The following is a 19799-nucleotide window of genomic DNA, read 5'->3' on the forward strand; positions in this document are numbered from 1 at the left end:
TCTTACACGGTTTATTCGAGTACTATCACATTCGATGCTGTAACATTTCAAATGAAACTACGAAATATTTTTGATGTAACGTTATCAACTGTAGAGCAAAATTAAGGTTCTCATTTATCCTGTGTTTTATAATTTCATACTTCAACTTCATATCTATCTGTAAAACATTGAATACCTACAAGAAGAAACGTGAGATCCAATTATCAGAATTAAACTTTATCCATTTTGATAGTAAGAAATAGTAAGAAACATTAACTTGAAGTCTCTCCTTTATGTAAAAAGTGTCTTCAAATGACAGGAAATAGTATGAATTGTAAGTCAGCGTCCTCTCCCTGGCTGACAGTTGCGCGCGCGTTTATGTCTATTGTGCGATGCGCTTGCGCATGCCTTTGGAATTTCATTTAAATCCACTTTTTGTGTGCGAATACTATTAACCACCTTGTGATTTTGAAATGATTTATATTTGGTGTGACTAATCGTGTGTAACTTTTTTTCTTACAGATGAATTCCTGATGATGAGTCTTCTTTAATGTGATGGATACAAGTATTTTGTAATAGAATGAGGCTTGTTTTAAAATTATCCTTAATATAAAATTTCCTGGTTTAATGAGATCATACTGATTCGCAACCTGTTCTATATATAGTTAGTGGCTCTATCTACATAGAGTAACAAAGTTAAAAGTTCTAAGTTTGCAACGTAATATCTTACAATCATAGATTCTATAAAAACATCTTCAACCATAACCTTTCTTGTCCCATATTTATAGCTGTTTAGGTCGTAAACATTAACGTTTTTACCTGTACATAAAAATAATTCAGTTGGTATATCAGTCTAGGCGTGTCGTATCTTGTCGACACACGAGGATTTACGCAAAGCACACAAAAACGTGCACAAAAACAAGCGAACACAATGCCCACAACCGTAAAAATTCTTTACAAATAAAATCATCTAAGAGATGCGTACTCATTTTGTGGCCATTGTTTTGTATGAACCTCGCTTTGAAATACTGAAAGCATTATTGTGGCATTATGTTTCAAATACTCTGTTGAAATATACTTTAGATATAAGGCCGCCCTACTTTCATAGTTTAAAAATTTGCTACTAATTTTATTAATGCGATAGTTTGTAAGATTGTTCGTTACTCTTTTACAGAACATAAACTGAACTGAACTGAACATATTGAACAGAATTGTATCATACTTTACAGTAATGTAGATGGTGTGTCAGAATAAAACAAAAGCTATAGAAATATACTATCTTTTACCACTGAGTTCGTCCGCGGGTTAATCCACAAGACATAGCTAAAACACTTAAATGTATAAACGTTACTGTTAACATTACTTAATTATTATGCCATTACAACACTTTATAACGAACACTTAACTTAAAAGAAAAGCTCGTCTTTGACTCTCAGACTACAAGGGTCCGAAACGGCCGACGCGTTGTTTATAGCTAAAATATGTACATATTAACGATCAGATAGTGCAACATCATCATTTGCTCAGTCGGCTACACTAACACAATTGCCGTGTAATTAATTAAGACCGGGAAAAGGTAAAATTTAATGGCTATCAATGATTTTACCTTTTAATAGGTGAAATATTTATAATAAATTTGGACTATTACACAGTATTATAATAGAAAACAAAGCATATAGGATGTATACTGGAGTATTTATATTTTATGACAGAGTTTAAGATGGAGAGCGTATTTTTCTGAAAGAGGTTGATGTTCGCTTATCAGAACAAGATATGCTCCAGGCCGATGTATATTGTGGGAAAGCCTGCGAGTGTACTACGTAACTACGCACTTCAACGCGTTATACAAGAGAAATTGACTATATTTGAAATATTGTGACATATCCTCTTATTAAATTTGTGAATGGGTAATAATCGATATTTAAAAAATGGTAGTTAACCGCTTTCACATTAAGAAAGTTCTGAAAGTTACAGTTTTAAATGCAATGTGATTGTCAAGATGTTCCACCTTTTGTCCTTCTTACACCTTAGGTATATATCGAACGATTATTTAATATAAAAAATACAAGAAAGCAATATGCAAATACCATTGAAAATAAATAATTTTCAAGCACATTAAACGCGATTCAAATCTTCGATCATTATTAAACTTTCCTGTCGATACACAACAATAAACATAAATAAAAACAATTTACTGAATGCGATTGGAAGCGAGCCATTGTTGAGCAGTTGAGAAATAAACGAATCTATTGTCAATGCGATATATAAATCATTTATATTGCGAAAGCATTCAAGTCTACTTACTTTAGTAAGAAAAATTTCAAACCCTTTGTTCAGGAAATAATTGAGTGTTTATATAAAGTACCATTAACTGTTCATGAAGATCAAACAGATTATAGAATTTATAGAATTTCATTTCTACTTCTGTTACGTGAACAATTATATTATGTAATCGACCCAAATGGACTTAAAATCAAACTGCAAACATAAACGTTTTCGACGTTGATTTCGATAAATATGAAGATAAGTAAATTCATTTGTCGTAAACTGTAACGCGTAAGACCGGTATAGACAACTCTCTTTAATTCAAGCGTACATATACCTAATAAAAATGGATAAATCACATTTCCTATGTAGGTATTAATAGTTTCTTGTGTGATCAGAAAAGTTCACTTCGCACCTTCAATTGGGACATTCGGTGTTAATTTCAACACTAAATCAGATATCCTGATTAAATAGAAAGAATGCGATAACCGAGTGAGCACAAGTTTATATAAATAGATAATGCGACTTAAATATACAATTTTATCAGTAGTCGTCTGAAAGAATGTCTAGGCAAGCAAACACTGACGCTTGCGTTCCCACCCCTTCAAAGCCTGTCACTAGCGAGATATGATTCTAATTTATAATATCTCGTTTTATACGCTCGATAAAAACCTTCACACGACAACACTTGATCATTACCAGGTCGTTAACTTATTTTGTGACAGGAAGGACAATAATATCACAAAAAAATAATTTCGTTTCACAAAATAAGATAAACTAATTATGAATTATCTTCATATTCTACCTATCCATATCGCTGAAGAGAAATCATTTCTAATATTTTATGTCAACAAAGTTTTATCAAAAGCTTACGAAGCTTTCACGGCACTAGCGCTGATCGCGACAATCATCATACAGAAACTACCTTCCGTTTCCTTTATCTTATTACTTAATACTTTTGTAATCTAAACTAACAAGGATATTCGGGCTAGGGAACCTTGTCATTGCTTCATTTTTTAAATTGCGCTTTATAATCATTAGATGGAGAGTACAGATAGCTTATTATGTATTCCTAGGTATATGGAATTCATAATTTCATAATGTCAGACTTACACCATACAATAATTGTATACTTGAAATATAAATTCCTCTTTAAATTCATCTACTTTAAAAAACCAAAATCATTCCCATATTAAAATTATGAGACATACTTGTACTTGAAATTAACTTTTACAGAATTTCATCAAACATTTCATGTCTTACACGGCTTTCATATTTCAAATAACAAATAACAAGACGCGAGCCGACTCGCCTCAGATTATACAAATTACGCAAAGGATATTCAAATTCATATTCGCAGTTACGTTTACAATTTCAACAGCCCTCAAGCTTGTTTTATTTACTGAGTAAAACATTATTCACACAGCAAATGATGTCTGCCGAATATATTTTATCTCACGTATGAAATATTTTTGAAACGTTATGTATGTTTACTCGAGATCTAGAGGATCTTAGTTTATTCAAATGCCACTCGTTTATTTAGCTTATTTATTATTTACCTTAACTAAATATTAGAATTTGCTCTAATTGTTTACATTCCTCAAATGTTATTCCTACGGAAACTAACAAAATATGTATTTCGCTCGCCTAAATAACTATAATTCCAGACAAGTTCTTACACAGTTAACATGTTTCACAACCGCATGTAATTTATTTCACAACTACTTCAGTATCGATTTTAATGGCTCAGGTCAACTATAACCTTTTTACAAAGTCCAAGAATTTGTTATCTAGTCTTGTAGCTATACAAGACTAGAAAATTACGTAATTAGCTCCTTGTGCTAGAGCTGACGGTGTTTTCACATATTTCGTCGCTCTACGTGCATTATCCTATATAGTTATTGGTTATAATTAAGAACGTTACAGCGCTCAAATTAACTCTATAAAATAAACATATGAAAGTATAACTAATAAAACAGCATTATTAATAAAACGATCGTTTTTATGTCATAAAAAGCTAGCTTTTCAAATAAACTCTTATCTATCTAAAGCAGCACCTGAATGGTGCGAGCGAAGCGCGAAACGCCCGCCGGCATCGCTTTGATACACCGCACTCGCATACCAATACAAGATAAATCGTATCTCAATGAAAATCTATTTCATGCTTAAGCTGCTTCTACGTCACATTATTAATCCGTGCCATAGCTGTAATGAATGGCTTTGCTTGTAATTAATGTGCAAAACAGAATGAGCTTTGATAGTCATCGAAGTGGTTTGAATTAGAATTTGAAACTTTAGTGCTTAGAATATTAACACGGTATTTTGTTTATATGATAAATTGTGTTTTTATGTAAAATCGCAATATTATTCTTAGTCTCTATTAATCTCTATGTTTATCTATTATATATAAACAGTAGATTTGTAAATATTAAAAAAAATTCATAGTTTGAGGAAACAATAAAGTAGATAGATTTGGATTATTAGAAAAGTCATAAACGTGGCGCTATCAAGACGTCACGTAGACGAATGAAACAATTTCACAGAAGGTGTTCACAAATCAGTGGAACGTCATGCCGGTAATTATCCGGGCAAGTCTCCCAGATCCGATACAATCTTCCATCCCGAAGCCTGTGTGACTAACTCGTGAGGAATGCGACGTGCGAGCGCCGGCGGTAGTCGGGCGCGAGAACCTGCTCAAGGCACAACTGCAGAACATCATAACACAAACACATTATACACAAAAATCTGTCTTCCCCACAAGGAATAAGGATGGAGGTACCTGCGGCAAAATCATTTTTTATATTCCTTTTTTAGAGGTGTCAGTTAGCGCCGGCGACAAAGCAATCCTGTGATACAGCCTCCGAAACTGATAAATAGATCAGGCTTTTAATATTTTAATTTGCATGTTAATTAGGGATAATAACTTAACAAAAAAATATGAGATATTTGAAAGACACGGAAAATTGATCCCAGTTTTGGTGAATTAATAACATTTGGATGTATTACATGTAATATTATTTTGAATGTTATAGAGACTATCCCTTTCATAGGTTTTAGCCCAAAAGATTATTATAATTCAAGTTTTGCAAAGTATTGCAATTCCACAAATTGCTATCATTATCGATTTCTTGAACTATTCCCGCTATCCTATAAATAACAATACTTAGGTTCATTGACAAAGCTTAAATTTTAGTTCGTAAAACTAAAGTTTGCGAACAGGTAAGTAACGAACGCCAGGAAAAAGTTTTAAGGCTAACATTAATCATTGCCAAAACTTAGCCGTGAAGAAAGGAATTATATCTTCTTTGACATGTTCTATGAGTTATGAGATTTTCTTGTAGGACGTGTTTTCAAGATATAATAAAAAGTAGGTGTTAGTTTGGAAACAAAAAGAAAGGATTATTGATATCAATGATGTAGCTATGATTCAAATATTGTATTTAATTCATATACGGAATAATTTAGATGCAGCTAATATTTTAAAATTGCAAACTCAATATTTTGAAAGACAATTAACTACAGAAATCGACTTTCTTGCTGTGCTTTATCCCTGAGCTTGTGAGACTCAGAAAATTGCAAAACGTTTAAAAATTTAAATTTCTACATTTCGGTACTTAATTTACTTCAATGTAGATAGATAATAGATTTTATTTTTTAAATAGATTTTATTTTTAAAAAAACAACCGTAACCTACTGTAGAATATAGCATCTCTCTTTTGTGTCTATTTATCTGTATGTATGTTTATTAATTTTTTATTTTCGTTATTATTTATTACTATTTTCTTAATGTTCTAGTATATGTACCTACAGGAACCTTACCCATATAAAAAGAAGGCATAGGAATGCCTTCTTTTTATATGTATAATATTTATAACGTGTAATATTGTTTATTTTATTAATATAATTTCTATCCCTCTATACTTCGGTCTGTAGCTGTACTTCAAACATTGGGGGCCACTGAAAATCAGTGCTGTGCTGTTGAAGGCACAGCTTAATACTGAGTTGGTCCCCTTTTTGCTAAAGGTCTGCCACACTTTTGTCTTTTTCTGTGTTTTTGTATTCCTTATTCTTTTCATTATATCTGTTGTTGGCTTTTGGCGAAATAAATTATTCTTATTCTTATTCTTATTCTTATTCTTATTCTTATTCTTATAATATAAGTACAAATAAAAATCGAACATAGGTACAAACTAAAAGCGAATAACAAACAAATTTTACTAAATGATGTATAATCAACATAATTCACAACTTGAAGTTTTAAATGTTTCATAGTTTATTCACTTTTATCCTAACTACACCATTTTACGAATACGTATAAAAAGTTATTGCATAAATAGCTAATATGAACCTCAACTCCCAATAATCCTTGCCGTGCTGACAATAATAATCAAAAACCACAACTACAGACAACTAGTGACTTTTATTAAAGACGTCTACTTTACCAACTTCCCCTTTCAACTTTTTCAATTTCGACCCAAGCTCGGGGCTTAGACGCGAAACGCTTTTCGGTACTACACCTATGATAAGCAGAAAATTCTTTAAACGCTTTCGAACAAAGTTTTGATTAAATAGTTATCCGGCGCAAATAGTACCAATTTATATTCCATTTTAATATAACAACTAAAATCAATAGTTGTAGTGCCCTTACAAACTTATATACTTCGTCTTACTTATTAGTTATTAAAAAAAAGCTTTTTGAGTTTTAGTTCACGTAATCATCGCAGATTGCGAAGAATATTTATTTTTTAACAATATTTTAGAGACGTTTACAGTTAGCATTGTTAGGATCGTTTCACAAAATCGATGATGTTTCATTAACACTTAACAATGCAATGTAGGTAATATTACCATCGTTTTCTAAACAAACACATGAACTCTCAACAAAATGAAAGTACCTATTTGCTACGATCACTACAACTATAAAATAAATAAAATAATATGCAGCGATATTATATTGCTTTGAAATATTCTACGTACATTTAAATGAAATAGGTCGTTCCTTTGCGCATTTCCTGCATTCGATTGTTTAAGTTAATATCCACACATTCGGAATGTGAAATTCGGTCGAGAGTCGTGACCCGTTCCGCGACCCACATGAAAACTTTAGCACTTGTCAAGCGCTTTAATTTATTTATACTTCTCACTCGCTTACTAATTAACTCTTTACTGTTTGTTTCGTATATTTGTTTCCGTTTCGTGTTTTTTCAGCAAACAATTACTTTTTATAGCATACCCAATATTACGTGCAAGAATAAACGTTAAGGTACAATATACCGATGCTATAGGAAATGAGTAAAAATTTCGTGAAAATTTAACAAATATGTACTCTTATTAATAAATGCATAAATGCGAAGACTAGGGGCGGTAGAACTACTGTACTGTACATCATCGTTATTCGATTGAATTCCGCTATGCATATTTGAAATCACAACTAACTTAGTTTAAGTATTAAGCTTAGATAAATAAGCTTATTAGATAAAGGTAAAGGAATCCATAAGTAATAAGAAATTAAACAACAATAGTATTCATCAAAAACATTTATTGATCATTCACAAAACTTATAACTAAATAGGCAGAACAGATCTTAATTCTAAGGTTACATAAACGTAATTTTGGTCCGCACTTGGTTCACTTGCCATACATTCAAATTTTCATACTCTTCAATGCACGCATCCACCTGAAATTTTTTTTATAGTTAGTTTAGTCTAAAATCTACAGCTTTTTCATCCTCACACTATAGATGAAGTAATAAAAAGAATAATTTTCTCCACCGAAGATCGGAAACTTTAGATAATTTAAATTCATACAACACAATTACAACGAATACAAGAGATATGCCTGCAGAGCACAAGCGTGAGCGCAAAAGCTTTACTCACAATTTACTAGAGACTTTAGGATAACTAAATACAGTTTAACTTTCCCAATGAATTATTAAGTAAAAAAATGTAACAAAAAAAACTAAAAAGAATTGGTTGTCTGTAAAGTCGGTTTACTGACGATAGTTGAACGTGACAACGTCCGATTGTGCTTCTTTGTCGCTCGTTCTGCGCTCTCGCTTGCACTTCAAGCCTTACGTGGAACGCCTCAGAGCGAGGTAACGCCGCATGAGTCATGTTTTTTCGTGCGTGCAGGCGGCTCTATCGAATTATAAGATGTTGTCACGTCAATAATAACTAAATATACCTGATCAGGTTTAAAGCCCTTATCCACACAGCGCTCGATGACGTCAGCGATCTTCACAGTGCTGGCTCCGCCGGCCAGCTCACGCACTACCGCGAAGATTCTATCCGTTGCGCTTATACCCCTGGAATTTTATTTATTTTAGTACTTACTAATTGTGTCGAGATATTTCTCCTATCTTAATATACAGTAAAAGTTCCTTATTCGCGCTTCCTTCATTCGCGGTTTCACTATTCGCGGATGGAAAAAATGCGACCTAAATCCTGTATTCGCGGCCTAAAATTCTTTATTCGCGGATCGAATCGGTACATCGGTACATAAATATATGTATTTACCTAAATAAAAACCATTCGTTATCCTTAAACTACAACTACGAATTTATAATGTCGACTAAACTAAAAAATAAAAAACGAGTAAAAAGTGACAAGCCATTGCCTAAACCTGAAGATAATAAATACTTAATTAAATGGTAATTAATAAATATGTTTGGTCAAAAACTTAAATTAAACTGGTTTCTTTATGTATTTGCTTTTTTATTTCATCACCTAAGAACGTATTCCCTATAACCCCATACAAATTACCATTCCTTATTCACGGTTTCTCTATTCGCGGCACATTTACGGAACCTATTACCCGCGAATAAGGAACTTTTACTGTATATAAATCTCGTGTCACAATGTTTGTCCTCAATGGACTCCTAAACCACTTAACCGATTATAATAAAATTCGCACACCATGTGCAGTTCGATCCAACTTGAGAGATAGGAGAGTTTAAACATGTAGGTAGCACGGGCGAAGCCGGGGCGGACCACTAGTATATTTATATAGCTTATTTCTAGTCCATAAGATTTACTTTAGTACTAGTTATGCCGCGCGGTTTCACCCGTGGACGAAAAATCGGACAAAATACAGTATTTCTATAGATCATATTGTGTTATTCTAATATATATGACATAAGTTTCATCCAAAACCGTCAAGTAGTTTTTTCATGAATGAGTAACAAACACACATATATCCAATATCCATACTCACAACCTTACAAACTTTCGCATTTATAATATGCGTACGATAGTATTAGCACCAACAAACTCAAAAGGACATATCAAATGGGTACAAAATAATAACAAAAGGTACCTTTGCACATTTTCTTCAACATGTTGCAGCGACTGCTTCGACATATCCACAAGGCGAATTGCTTCAGACACATCTTCTTTTTCAACCACATCAGATAACCTGATATATAAAATACATAAAGTATTGAAATAAAAATACTTCATGTAGTAGTGAAGAAGGTATTTATTTACCAATTCGTTAGGAAATTAGTGTAATTTATTTTTACATTTTAAACACATCATTAAAGACATGCCTTACACAGTATTGCAATAGTGAAATATTAACATATAATATCAATAAAAACTGGAAGTTTAGACATAGTGTAGCAAACTTACCTAAGTCTTGCGAGTGCAGTGGAGAGCCGCAACACAGCGAGCAGATTCCTTGCTGAAGTGAACGTCACGTCACGGCTGTTGCGGGCTTCACGACGCAGCTCTACGTATGACGCTGAGAGAGTTAAAAATTTATCAATAACGCTCTATTGTACTTAAAAAAAAAGTAAGAGATTGCCATTAAAAAAAAAAGACGTGTGGCACTCGGGGACTGCCGCGGTAAAGCTATTGCATGCTAGGCATGGGCGTTGAATCAACGGACTAGTTAAATTAACCGTCTATGTACAATCAACGATTCGACTAGTCCATCGTTCATCAACGGACTAGTTGAATTCAACGACTAAACAAAAGAGTCGAAACGCTCGTCAACGCGTCCGCGACGGTTAACGCTTCGACGTGGCCGTATAATAGTCCACCGTAGACGGCTAAACGACTCGTCGTAGACGGCTCGTCAGTCGACACGTTTGTATCAACTACAGTTGATAGTTCAATATTTTTACCGTTAATTCCGTTTGACTTTTAATGAGATTACTATGATCAATGCTCGAAATATTGAAAAAAAAAGGAGATTAATTTGTATTAATTTGATATTATTGAATTGTCTTAAAAATCTAAGATATTTTTTTTATTCAGTTAATTTATTACATATCATAAGGATTACCTACCTATAATAATATATTGAATAATGTTAAAATATCGACTATAACTAACGACTTAAAACGACAAGTTAAAACATAAACAAAAACTTGGTAATAGATAGGTGATAAATATATAATTGTTAAAAAACAGCTCTGACTTTTTCTTTACAAGAGACAACCCTGACATTGAATTCTTTGAAAATCTATAATTCGTAATAACTTCGTGGTAAAGCCGGGTATCCACTTAGGTTCGCCGTGGTTTGCGAACGCGCCCGCTCCGCAAACCAAACATAATGGATACGTCGTGATCGCGGAGCGCGACTGGAGCACGATCGGAGCACGGCGGAGCGCTCCGGAAGCGGTTTTTTGCGCGAACTCAAAGGGGAGCGCAGTTTGTTCGTGGACGCGAGCGTGTGTTTGTTAAGTTCGCGAACATGGAGTATTCCGATGAAATGATTAATATATGCATTATTTCATTATTTCTTCTTCCCTTATTCATATTACCTTGCCAAAATTGAGGAGATTGTTTGTATTCCATCACAATATAATGTATCTAAATATAAGCTGCACTTCCTACTAATTCTGGAGGCGGCATGTTTGCACCGACCGTCTGTCGTGTCCGGAGCGCGGAATTTAGCGCTCCGACAGGAGCACTGATGTTGCAGCCTAAGTGTGTACACTGTACACGTTCACGTTCGCGGAGCACACAGTGTTCGCAATCCACGGCGAACCTAAGTGGATACCCGGCTTAAGAATGTGGAATTTTACATGTAGAGTGTAGACCTCAGTTCAAGGTAACGAACGTTCGATTACCAATACCGTCGCGCGTCGGTCGACCGTGTCAATTCGTTTCAGTTTACACATCGACTAGTCGAAGATTTTAACTAGTTGATCGACTAGTTGATGAACGACATTTAACGGTCTAGTCTCGTTGATGAAAAATGCGTCGACGACCCATTCCTATTGCATGCTATGCCTTCAAGCCACACCTCCGCGCCCGTCCGAGTGGGGAGCGTGAAGTTTTTCGTTACTAAATTTCTGGATTCGGTCCCCGCGCTCAAGGCCCGCGATAGAAGCTATGCAATAGCTTAATAAAAGTGGTACATGCCGCGCTCTAGGTGTCGCTCTTTAAGCATCGTTCTCTATACCGTATTAACGTATAACCATGTATAACCCTCTAGGTGTGCACCGCTCTACCTGTCGCACTCCAGTTGTCAAGCTCTACATATACCGCTCTTTATTCTACTCTAGGCAGAGCACAGGTACTCACAAACAATATAGTCAGACAACCGCTCTAGGTAGAGCACAAGTACTCACAAACGATATAGTCAAACAGCCGCTCTAGGTAGAGCACAAGTACTCACAAACAATATAGTCAGACAACCGTTCTAGATAGAGCACAGGTACTCACAAACAATAGTCAGACAACCGCTCTATGTAGAGCACAATTACTCACAAACAATATAGTCAACCGCTCTAGCTAGAGCACAATTACTCACAAACTATATAGTCAACCGCTCTAGGTAGAGCACAATTACTCACAAACAATATAGCCAAACAACCGCTCTAGGTAGAGCACAGGTACTCACAAACAATATAGTCAGACAACCGCTCTAGGTAGAGCACAAATACTCATAAAAAATATAGTCAGACAACCGCTCTAGGTAGAGCTCAGCTACTCACAAACAATATAGCCAAACAACTGCTCTATGTAGAGCACAAATACTCACAAACGATATAATCAGACAGGTGTGTAGGCACGGCGGGCTGCTTGCGGCGTGTGAGAGCCACGTAGCGGCGCACGAGCCGCATGCTCAGCGCGCGCACCTCGCTCGGCGGCTGCGACGAGTGCTGGTGGACATACGCTATGTGCTTCGCTAGTTCCAAGTCCTTGTCCCTGTTTATATTGAGATATTATAGATACTTCTCTACATCTTATGAATGGATGGAAATCTTGTATGAAAAAAATTCTGTGCCTATTTCTATAGATTAGACAGGTCAAAAATGATTTAATAGCGCTAGGTGTTAAAGTGGTGTTTAACACTTTTATGCTTATAATTTAAAAAGCGCGACGGGCAGCTGGATGTTCTGCTCGATGGTGCGCTTGGGGTTGTAGCGACACGTTATACAGTCACCTGTTGGGCTTGTCCTGTATGAGCCAGAGCAGGTCGAAGCGCGAGAGCAGCGCGGCGGGCAGCTGGATGTTCTGCTCGATGGTGCGCTTGGGGTTGTAGCGACACGTTATACAGTCACCTGTTGGGCTTGTCCTGTATGAGCCAGAGCAGGTCGAAGCGCGAGAGCAGCGCGGCGGGCAGCTGGATGTTCTGCTCGATGGTGCGCTTGGGGTTGTAGCGACACGTTATACAGTCACCTGTTGGGCTTGTCCTGTATGAGCCAGAGCAGGTCGAAGCGCGAGAGCAGCGCGGCGGGCAGCTGGATGTTCTGCTCGATGGTGCGCTTGGGGTTGTAGCGCCCGTACGCCGGGTTCGCTGCCGCTAATATTGACACGCGCGCGTTTAGGCATGTCATAATACCCGCCTGAACAACAAGTATACAATTAATATCAAACATAATATAATATAATAGATATATAAATCATTTTGAAATGTTTAATTCAGATAATGATTTGCTTATAAGATATATTATGTATTACGAAAATAAATAGAAAGAGTTACGCCAAACAAGCATTAATGCACCGCAAAGTCGACGAGTCGCATGGGAACATTAAGCCAAACTTCTATCCTTCAGTTCCATCTCAATTTCAAAGTCATTTTAGTTTTGACTAATATCAAATATCAATAATGTTATTGATTCAAACATTACCTTAGCAATACTGATAGTTTGTTGTTCCATAACCTCGTGTATGGCGGTACGGTCAGTCTCCGCCATCTTGTCGAACTCATCGATACAACATACGCCTTGATCTGCGAGCACTAAGGCACCACCTTCTAACATCATCTCGCCTGTGAATGGATCCTATGGAATACAAATAAAGTAAATCAAGATTTAACTATTTTTTAATAAATACCAATCAAAAAAAGATTAGCAATTATACAGAAATCTGCTTCATAGTAAGTTATCTCATGATAGTTAAAAGTAATTGAAACTCAAAACAGTGAATTGAATGGTCATGTTCCGACACAAGTGTAAGATAGCAGTCTGTTATTTTCCTAATTTCATAATATTCCTAATATTAGTTTTGACACTATAAATAGCATTGAAATAAAAAATGCACACCATATCATATGTGGGGCTAGACAAGTGGCTTTCTATTAGCGTAAAGTTTGATAGAATAGATTATGAATGTATGAGATTGACGTTTGATTACGACGACGACGACGATTGATTACGTCAATCTCATACATTCATAATTTATTCTATTAGACTTTACGCTAATAGAAAGCCACTTGTCTAGGGGGGCTGTGCTACAAACCTTCATAACAGCCGCCGTAAGCCCGACGCCAGAGGAGCCCCGTCCCGTGGTGTACTGCGAGCGCGGCGCCAGCCTGTCTATGTAGTTGAGGAGCTGGGACTTCGCCACCCCGGGGTCGCCCATCAAACAGATGTTTATGTTGCCACGGATCTTCATGCCGTTTGGACGTCTATGAAGTTATGAAGTTAGAATATGGAATTAAATAGAAAAAACACAACAATGTATAATGTCGCAGATAACTAGTAGTAGTAAATGTTCTTTACACAGTACTTGTAACTAACCTAGAATCTTAATAAAACGTCTGAATAAACTAGCTGACTGCAACATGTATATTATTTCAAAACTGATATAAAAATGGATGCAAAAATTAAACATTTATTTAGTATGCTTAATCATTATTGTAGTCAATACAAGCCAATTTTTTTAAGTTATCACAATTTTTTTAACTTAATTTTTTCACATCCTTTTTTTTATAAAACACAATTAGCTAATACATACCTATCAACCCCTCCCACTAGAAGTAACAACAAGGCTTTCTTAACATCCTCATGTCCATATATCTCAGGCGCCAGACTCCTCGCCATACGAGAGTACAAGTCATCTTCTGCTAACTCCGCTAATTCTTCTTCAGTCAGAGCTTCCGCTAGCTCACTCTCGTCGCTTTGGTTTAAGCATGAAACGGACTAAAATAAATAATATGTATTTTATTATTTTTATGAATGAATATTGAGATTTCACAATATGAAAAGCTTTCTCTTCTTTATGTTGTAGTTAAATTGTAATAATTTTTTTTATCATATACAGGGTGTCCCAAAAGGTTACGTAGCTAGGAAGAGGGGTGATAGGGGTGGTCATGAGAGTCACCAGAAAAATAAAAAAAAAATTCCCCTCTGGGTATTAAAAAAATAAAAGGCATTTATAAAAAGAATTAAAATTTTATACTTTGTGAGGCGATTTTGCCCCCCATGACCTACAATTATTGGTATATTAAAAAAAAATTGCTGTTATGCTATCGTCAATAACCCTTTTTTAAATTGAAATAAGAAAAACAATACATATCTAACCAATATTTTAAAGAAAATTAAGTTTATGTCCAATCAAGGACTTAGTAATTACGATTTCACTCAACTTCCACTAAGTGTACTGAAAAAAAAAAGTACTATGCAACTCCGGCGAGTAACTTAAAAAGTTAGGTAATTTTATTGCAATTCCAAAATGGTATAACACTTACTTGAAAAATTCTTATTAGGATATGTAAAGATAATTTTCGGGAACAATACCCCAGCAGAACAAAACATACCAATAACAATGTAACCAAACTAAACACGTTTGGTGGTTCACGTTGGGTCTGTTACCACGCGATTATCCTGCGAGACATTTTGTCGTAGGATGTTGCGCATGCATAAGGAGGACCCTCAATTTTTTAATAAAATACTGTGGTCCGACGAGTCTACTTTTAAAAAGGACGGATATATGAACCTACACAATTTGCACGAGTGGCACGTAGAAAATCCCCACCTACTAGAGAAGATCGGTCCCAATATCGTTTTAAAGTGAACATGTGGACCGGAATACTAAATGGTAAATTAATAATAGGACCCTTTGAGCTACCTGAGGCACTGACTGGAGAGGCGTACTTACACTTCGTACAAAACGAATTACCAAATCTATTGGAAGATGTGCCGCTAGAAACAATGAGGAATATGTGGTTCCAGCATGATGGGTGCCCAGCACATTATGCACGTCCTGTAAGGGATTTCCTAGATGAAGAATACCCTGGTAGGTGGATGGGAAGGGCCGGTGCTATAGCGTGGCTAGCTCGTTCACCGGATTTAAACCCGTTAGACTTTTTTTACTGGGATGCTATAAAAGAAAAAGTTTACGGAAAACCCATCAGGGACTTGTCTGACTTGAGGGCGAGGATTACAGAGGCCGCGGAATCAATAAACAATAGAAGATTTCCCGCTCATTTTTAAAACGATGTAGGGCGTGTATTTATGTTGGTGGTAGACATTTCGAGCATTTTGTTTAAATAAATAATTACGATTTTGTTTTATTTTTGAGTTTCAATTAAAAGCAGTGCAAAAAAATATTATTTATCTTTTTAAGTTTTAAGGAACAGAATAGACATTTAAAAATGTACTATTTGCGTATGTTTTGTTCTGCTGGGGTATTGTTCCCGAAAATTATCTTTACATATCCTAATAAGAATTTTTCAAGTAAGTGTTATACCATTTTGGAATTGCAATCAAATTACCTAACTTTTTAAGTTACTCGCCGGAGTTGCATAGTACTTTTTTTTTTCAGTATACTTAGAGGAAGTTGAGTGAAATCGTAATTACTAAGTCCTTGATTGGACATAAACTTAATTTTCTTTAAAATATTGGTTAGATATGTATTGTTTTTCTTATTTCAATTTAAAAAAGGGTTATTGACGATAGCATAACAGCAATTTTTTTTTTAATATACCAATAATTGTAGGTCATGGGGGGCAAAATCGCCTCACAAAGTATAAAATTTTAATTTTTTTTATAAATGCCTTTTATTTTTTTAATACCCAGAGGGGAATTTTATTTTTATTTTTCTGGTGACTCTCATGACCACCCCTATCACCCCTCTTCCTAGCTACGTAACCTTTTGGGACACCCTGTATATTTGGTGATGCAAATATGATGACAAAAATTAAACCTTTGTCTGAAATACAAGTATTGGGCGTCCTTTTTTTAGTCATGTAATGTAATAACATATTTACAATAAAAAAGCATGTAAGAATCTACCTCATCACCACTTAATACTTGAACCTGCCTTGTCACTATACACTTTGAAGATCATTTGTAATATTTACAAGCCTGTCTGTCCTTTACTCACATGAGCTTCCAAATAAGTATCAGACAGCAATCCTTGCACCATTTGTCGGAAGCCTGCATTCAGTAACGGCAGGAATATACCAGTCACCGCTACATGGTCACCGGGCTGTGCGCGGCGGGTTGTTTCACCGCGGCAGTAGACGGATAGTTGACGAGGTATGTGGCCTACTGGGACTTGGTCTGACTGTAAATTGATATAAGTTTAGCATAAAGAAATTTTATTTATTTATTTATTTATGTAAAGGTACCATACAGCTAAACTTACACTAGGTATTACGTTAACAACTCAATACGCCAATTAAAAGGAACACCAATAACAATCATAATACTGTGAGTGAGCAAAGTAATAATGTCACGATTTGGATAACTTATGTTACTGCTATTAACAACCTGTACTTGATTGTGATGCCACTTTAAGCGTACAGAAGACGTACGGTAGTTTCAACATACGCACTTACTTGCGCACTTCATTACGCGCTTCAATAAACCGAATTCGCGTAAACGGGTATATTTCGGCGTGTTCGCTAGAACCGGTGGTGGCGACATGTATACGATACGCTGTTTACGAGCTTAAAAGCGAGTCAACGCTCGTATAAGTTGAGCGTGTGACATAAACGAGCTCATACACGCGTATAAAACGCTAGTCTGAAACCGTTCTTACATCAAACTTTATATTCCCTAAATAATCAGCAATATTAAAACTTTTACAAAATACAAATACAATTTAGCAACAATCATGTTAAACAGCATTAAAATCATTTTAAATTTCAATTTATGGTTGCTGGTTTACTGACGGGTAGTCCTTTTTGACAAAATGGCTATTTTCTTTCAGTTCTGTATGTTAGATAATAAAATTTTTTGGTTGCAAACTTTAAATGGTGGCAAATATATGCTTCTTTTTATATTGCTAAATTTCATTACCATAATTATCTACAACATCTACATCTATTACTCACATGTTCTTGAATTTTCAATTCCTGGAATTTCTGGAACCTAGATCCCCTAGTCTGTAAATGTAGTTGTCCAGCGGTTTTGTTCAGGCGACACTCATCGGCTGTACATGCTGGTGGTGGGGTGAACTGTAGTGCTCGTACTGGCTGGTATGTCTCCGCACCACAGGCACTGCATGAGTATGTCGCTACTATGAGGAGGGGCTTCACGTCTGTGCATCTTGTCACAATACCTGCAATTTTACGTGTTTTTAAACAAATTAAAGTCTGTGCATCTTGTGACAATTCCTGGAATATTAGAAATAATTAAAAGAAATTTAAGGATAAGATGATAACTTGGACAGCATGTCGTTAATTGACTTTGTATGACAATAGTGTGGTATGATATAATATGGAGTAAATTGGGATATTATTGTTACATTTAAGTTTAAATTATATGCATTGTCATAATTAAAGATGTCTTAACTGTGAGAACTATCACTAAAATAAATATGTAAAATAGTTATTAATGATAATATCATACCTCTTACAGTCACTAATTTGCCAATATGTTCAGCTTTTACTTCCCTGATTGGTACTGATTTTGACGTAGATAAATCTTTGAAGTATACTTCACTAGAAATTAAACATTTCATACATGAAAAAAACATTAACAAAGAATGAAAAAAATAAGTATTAAATAGATGAATGATATTTAATGTAAATAAAAATTTAGCACAGGAAAAAGTTAAACTTACAATCGTCTTATTAGCTCTGGTGGGTATCTATTTCTGGGATCCCTCATTTCACCAGGAATTCTGTGGTTTCTGGATTCTAACATTATTCTGTGCTCTATATACACATCCAGAGAATCTTTGGCTTCAACCTAAAATGTTATTTTATACAAATTTGCTCCAAAATTAAAATAAAATATAACTGTTGATAATAAAAGGCTTACCTCTCTTTGTTTATAATCTGGCAGCATATCATATACTACATCAGAAACCATATTTGTGTAACGCCTAGTATTTTTGATTACAGCTTCGCAAAGCTCTTCATTCATTTCATGTAAATCATCCAAATCAACCACAAATGCTATCTATAAAATAAACATAGGAAAATTTTGAGGTTGCAAATAAAAAATTGTTTATACCTAACCTAAAATGATATTTATAAACATACCTGCTCCCTATGCGCTACTTTAGTCAGCTGCTCAGAGTATTTAAAAAACTTGTTGCCCTCATCATCGGTTTCACAAAAGTCGATAAAGAAGTTTTTAAAGGACTCTGAAAGACAAAAGGAAGTATTAATAAATATGTAATGTTTATTAAGTCTTCATTCAATATAAATTGTATTATATTCACCTTTATCAGCAGTATAATCTCGCATAGCCATTTTTCTAGGTTTTATTATTAACTTAGATCCCAATAACACAAAGAAATTGTAAATATTTAGGGAAACAAATTAACACAACATCAATCCCAACTTTGACACATTGACAAACTTTTTGGCGCGAAACAATTATGCCAAGTGCCACCTGCCAGAAACATGGGATCGGACAGCTGCTCAAAAATATTCGTTACTTTTATCGGCGCTGCCAATATGAAAATATATAATTTTGCTCTATAATCTTTTTAGTTTTTTAAAATTCCTAGAATAATTCCTACGCTTTGTTATTGTTTATTACACATTATTATTTCCGTATAATTCATACCTTTATCTTTTTGTTCGAAAATAAATTAAGCACAAATGTAATAATACGAATTTTATCTTCAAATTATATAGGTAATGGAATCCCAATTCATAAAAAATTTACATCCAAAGCAAAGTTGATATCTATACTAATATTATCTATACTTCTATACTAATATTATAAAGAGGAAAGGTTTGTAATTATGTATTGTGTATTATGTAATTATGTATGTATGGTTTTCACGCATAAACTATTGGACCAATTATGATGAAATTTAGCAAAGACAATCTTTAGACCCTGAGAAAGAACATAAGCTACCTTTTATTGCGAAGTATGTACCACGGGTGAAGCCGGGGCGGACCGCTAGTAT

At 34.9% G+C, this 19799-nt stretch overlaps 1 protein-coding gene across 1 annotated transcript; it reads right to left on the bottom strand.

Annotated features, from left to right (window-relative positions):
- Window positions 1–7766: 7766 nt before the first annotated feature.
- Window positions 7767–19250, bottom strand: Mcm7 (minichromosome maintenance 7). Its single transcript, XM_089714833.1, has 16 exons — window positions 19101–19250; window positions 18919–19022; window positions 18695–18835; window positions 18495–18622; window positions 18281–18372; window positions 17764–17990; window positions 16809–16991; window positions 14439–14623; window positions 13941–14109; window positions 13331–13483; window positions 12879–13045; window positions 12238–12404; window positions 9873–9984; window positions 9559–9657; window positions 8428–8548; window positions 7767–7921 (listed from the first exon to the last, which is right to left on the bottom strand). Exons 1-16 carry the CDS (start codon window positions 19129–19131, stop codon window positions 7841–7843), a joined length of 2160 nt encoding a protein of 719 aa, XP_089570959.1. The 5' UTR covers window positions 19132–19250; the 3' UTR covers window positions 7767–7840.
- Window positions 19251–19799: the final 549 nt, after the last annotated feature.

The sequence above is a fragment of the Colias philodice genome, chromosome 3, assembly GCF_061535455.1.
Source record: "Colias philodice isolate Cphi_HAF_F1 chromosome 3, ilColPhil1 Martin Lab GWU primary, whole genome shotgun sequence".
Classification (NCBI taxonomy): domain Eukaryota; kingdom Metazoa; phylum Arthropoda; class Insecta; order Lepidoptera; family Pieridae; genus Colias; species Colias philodice.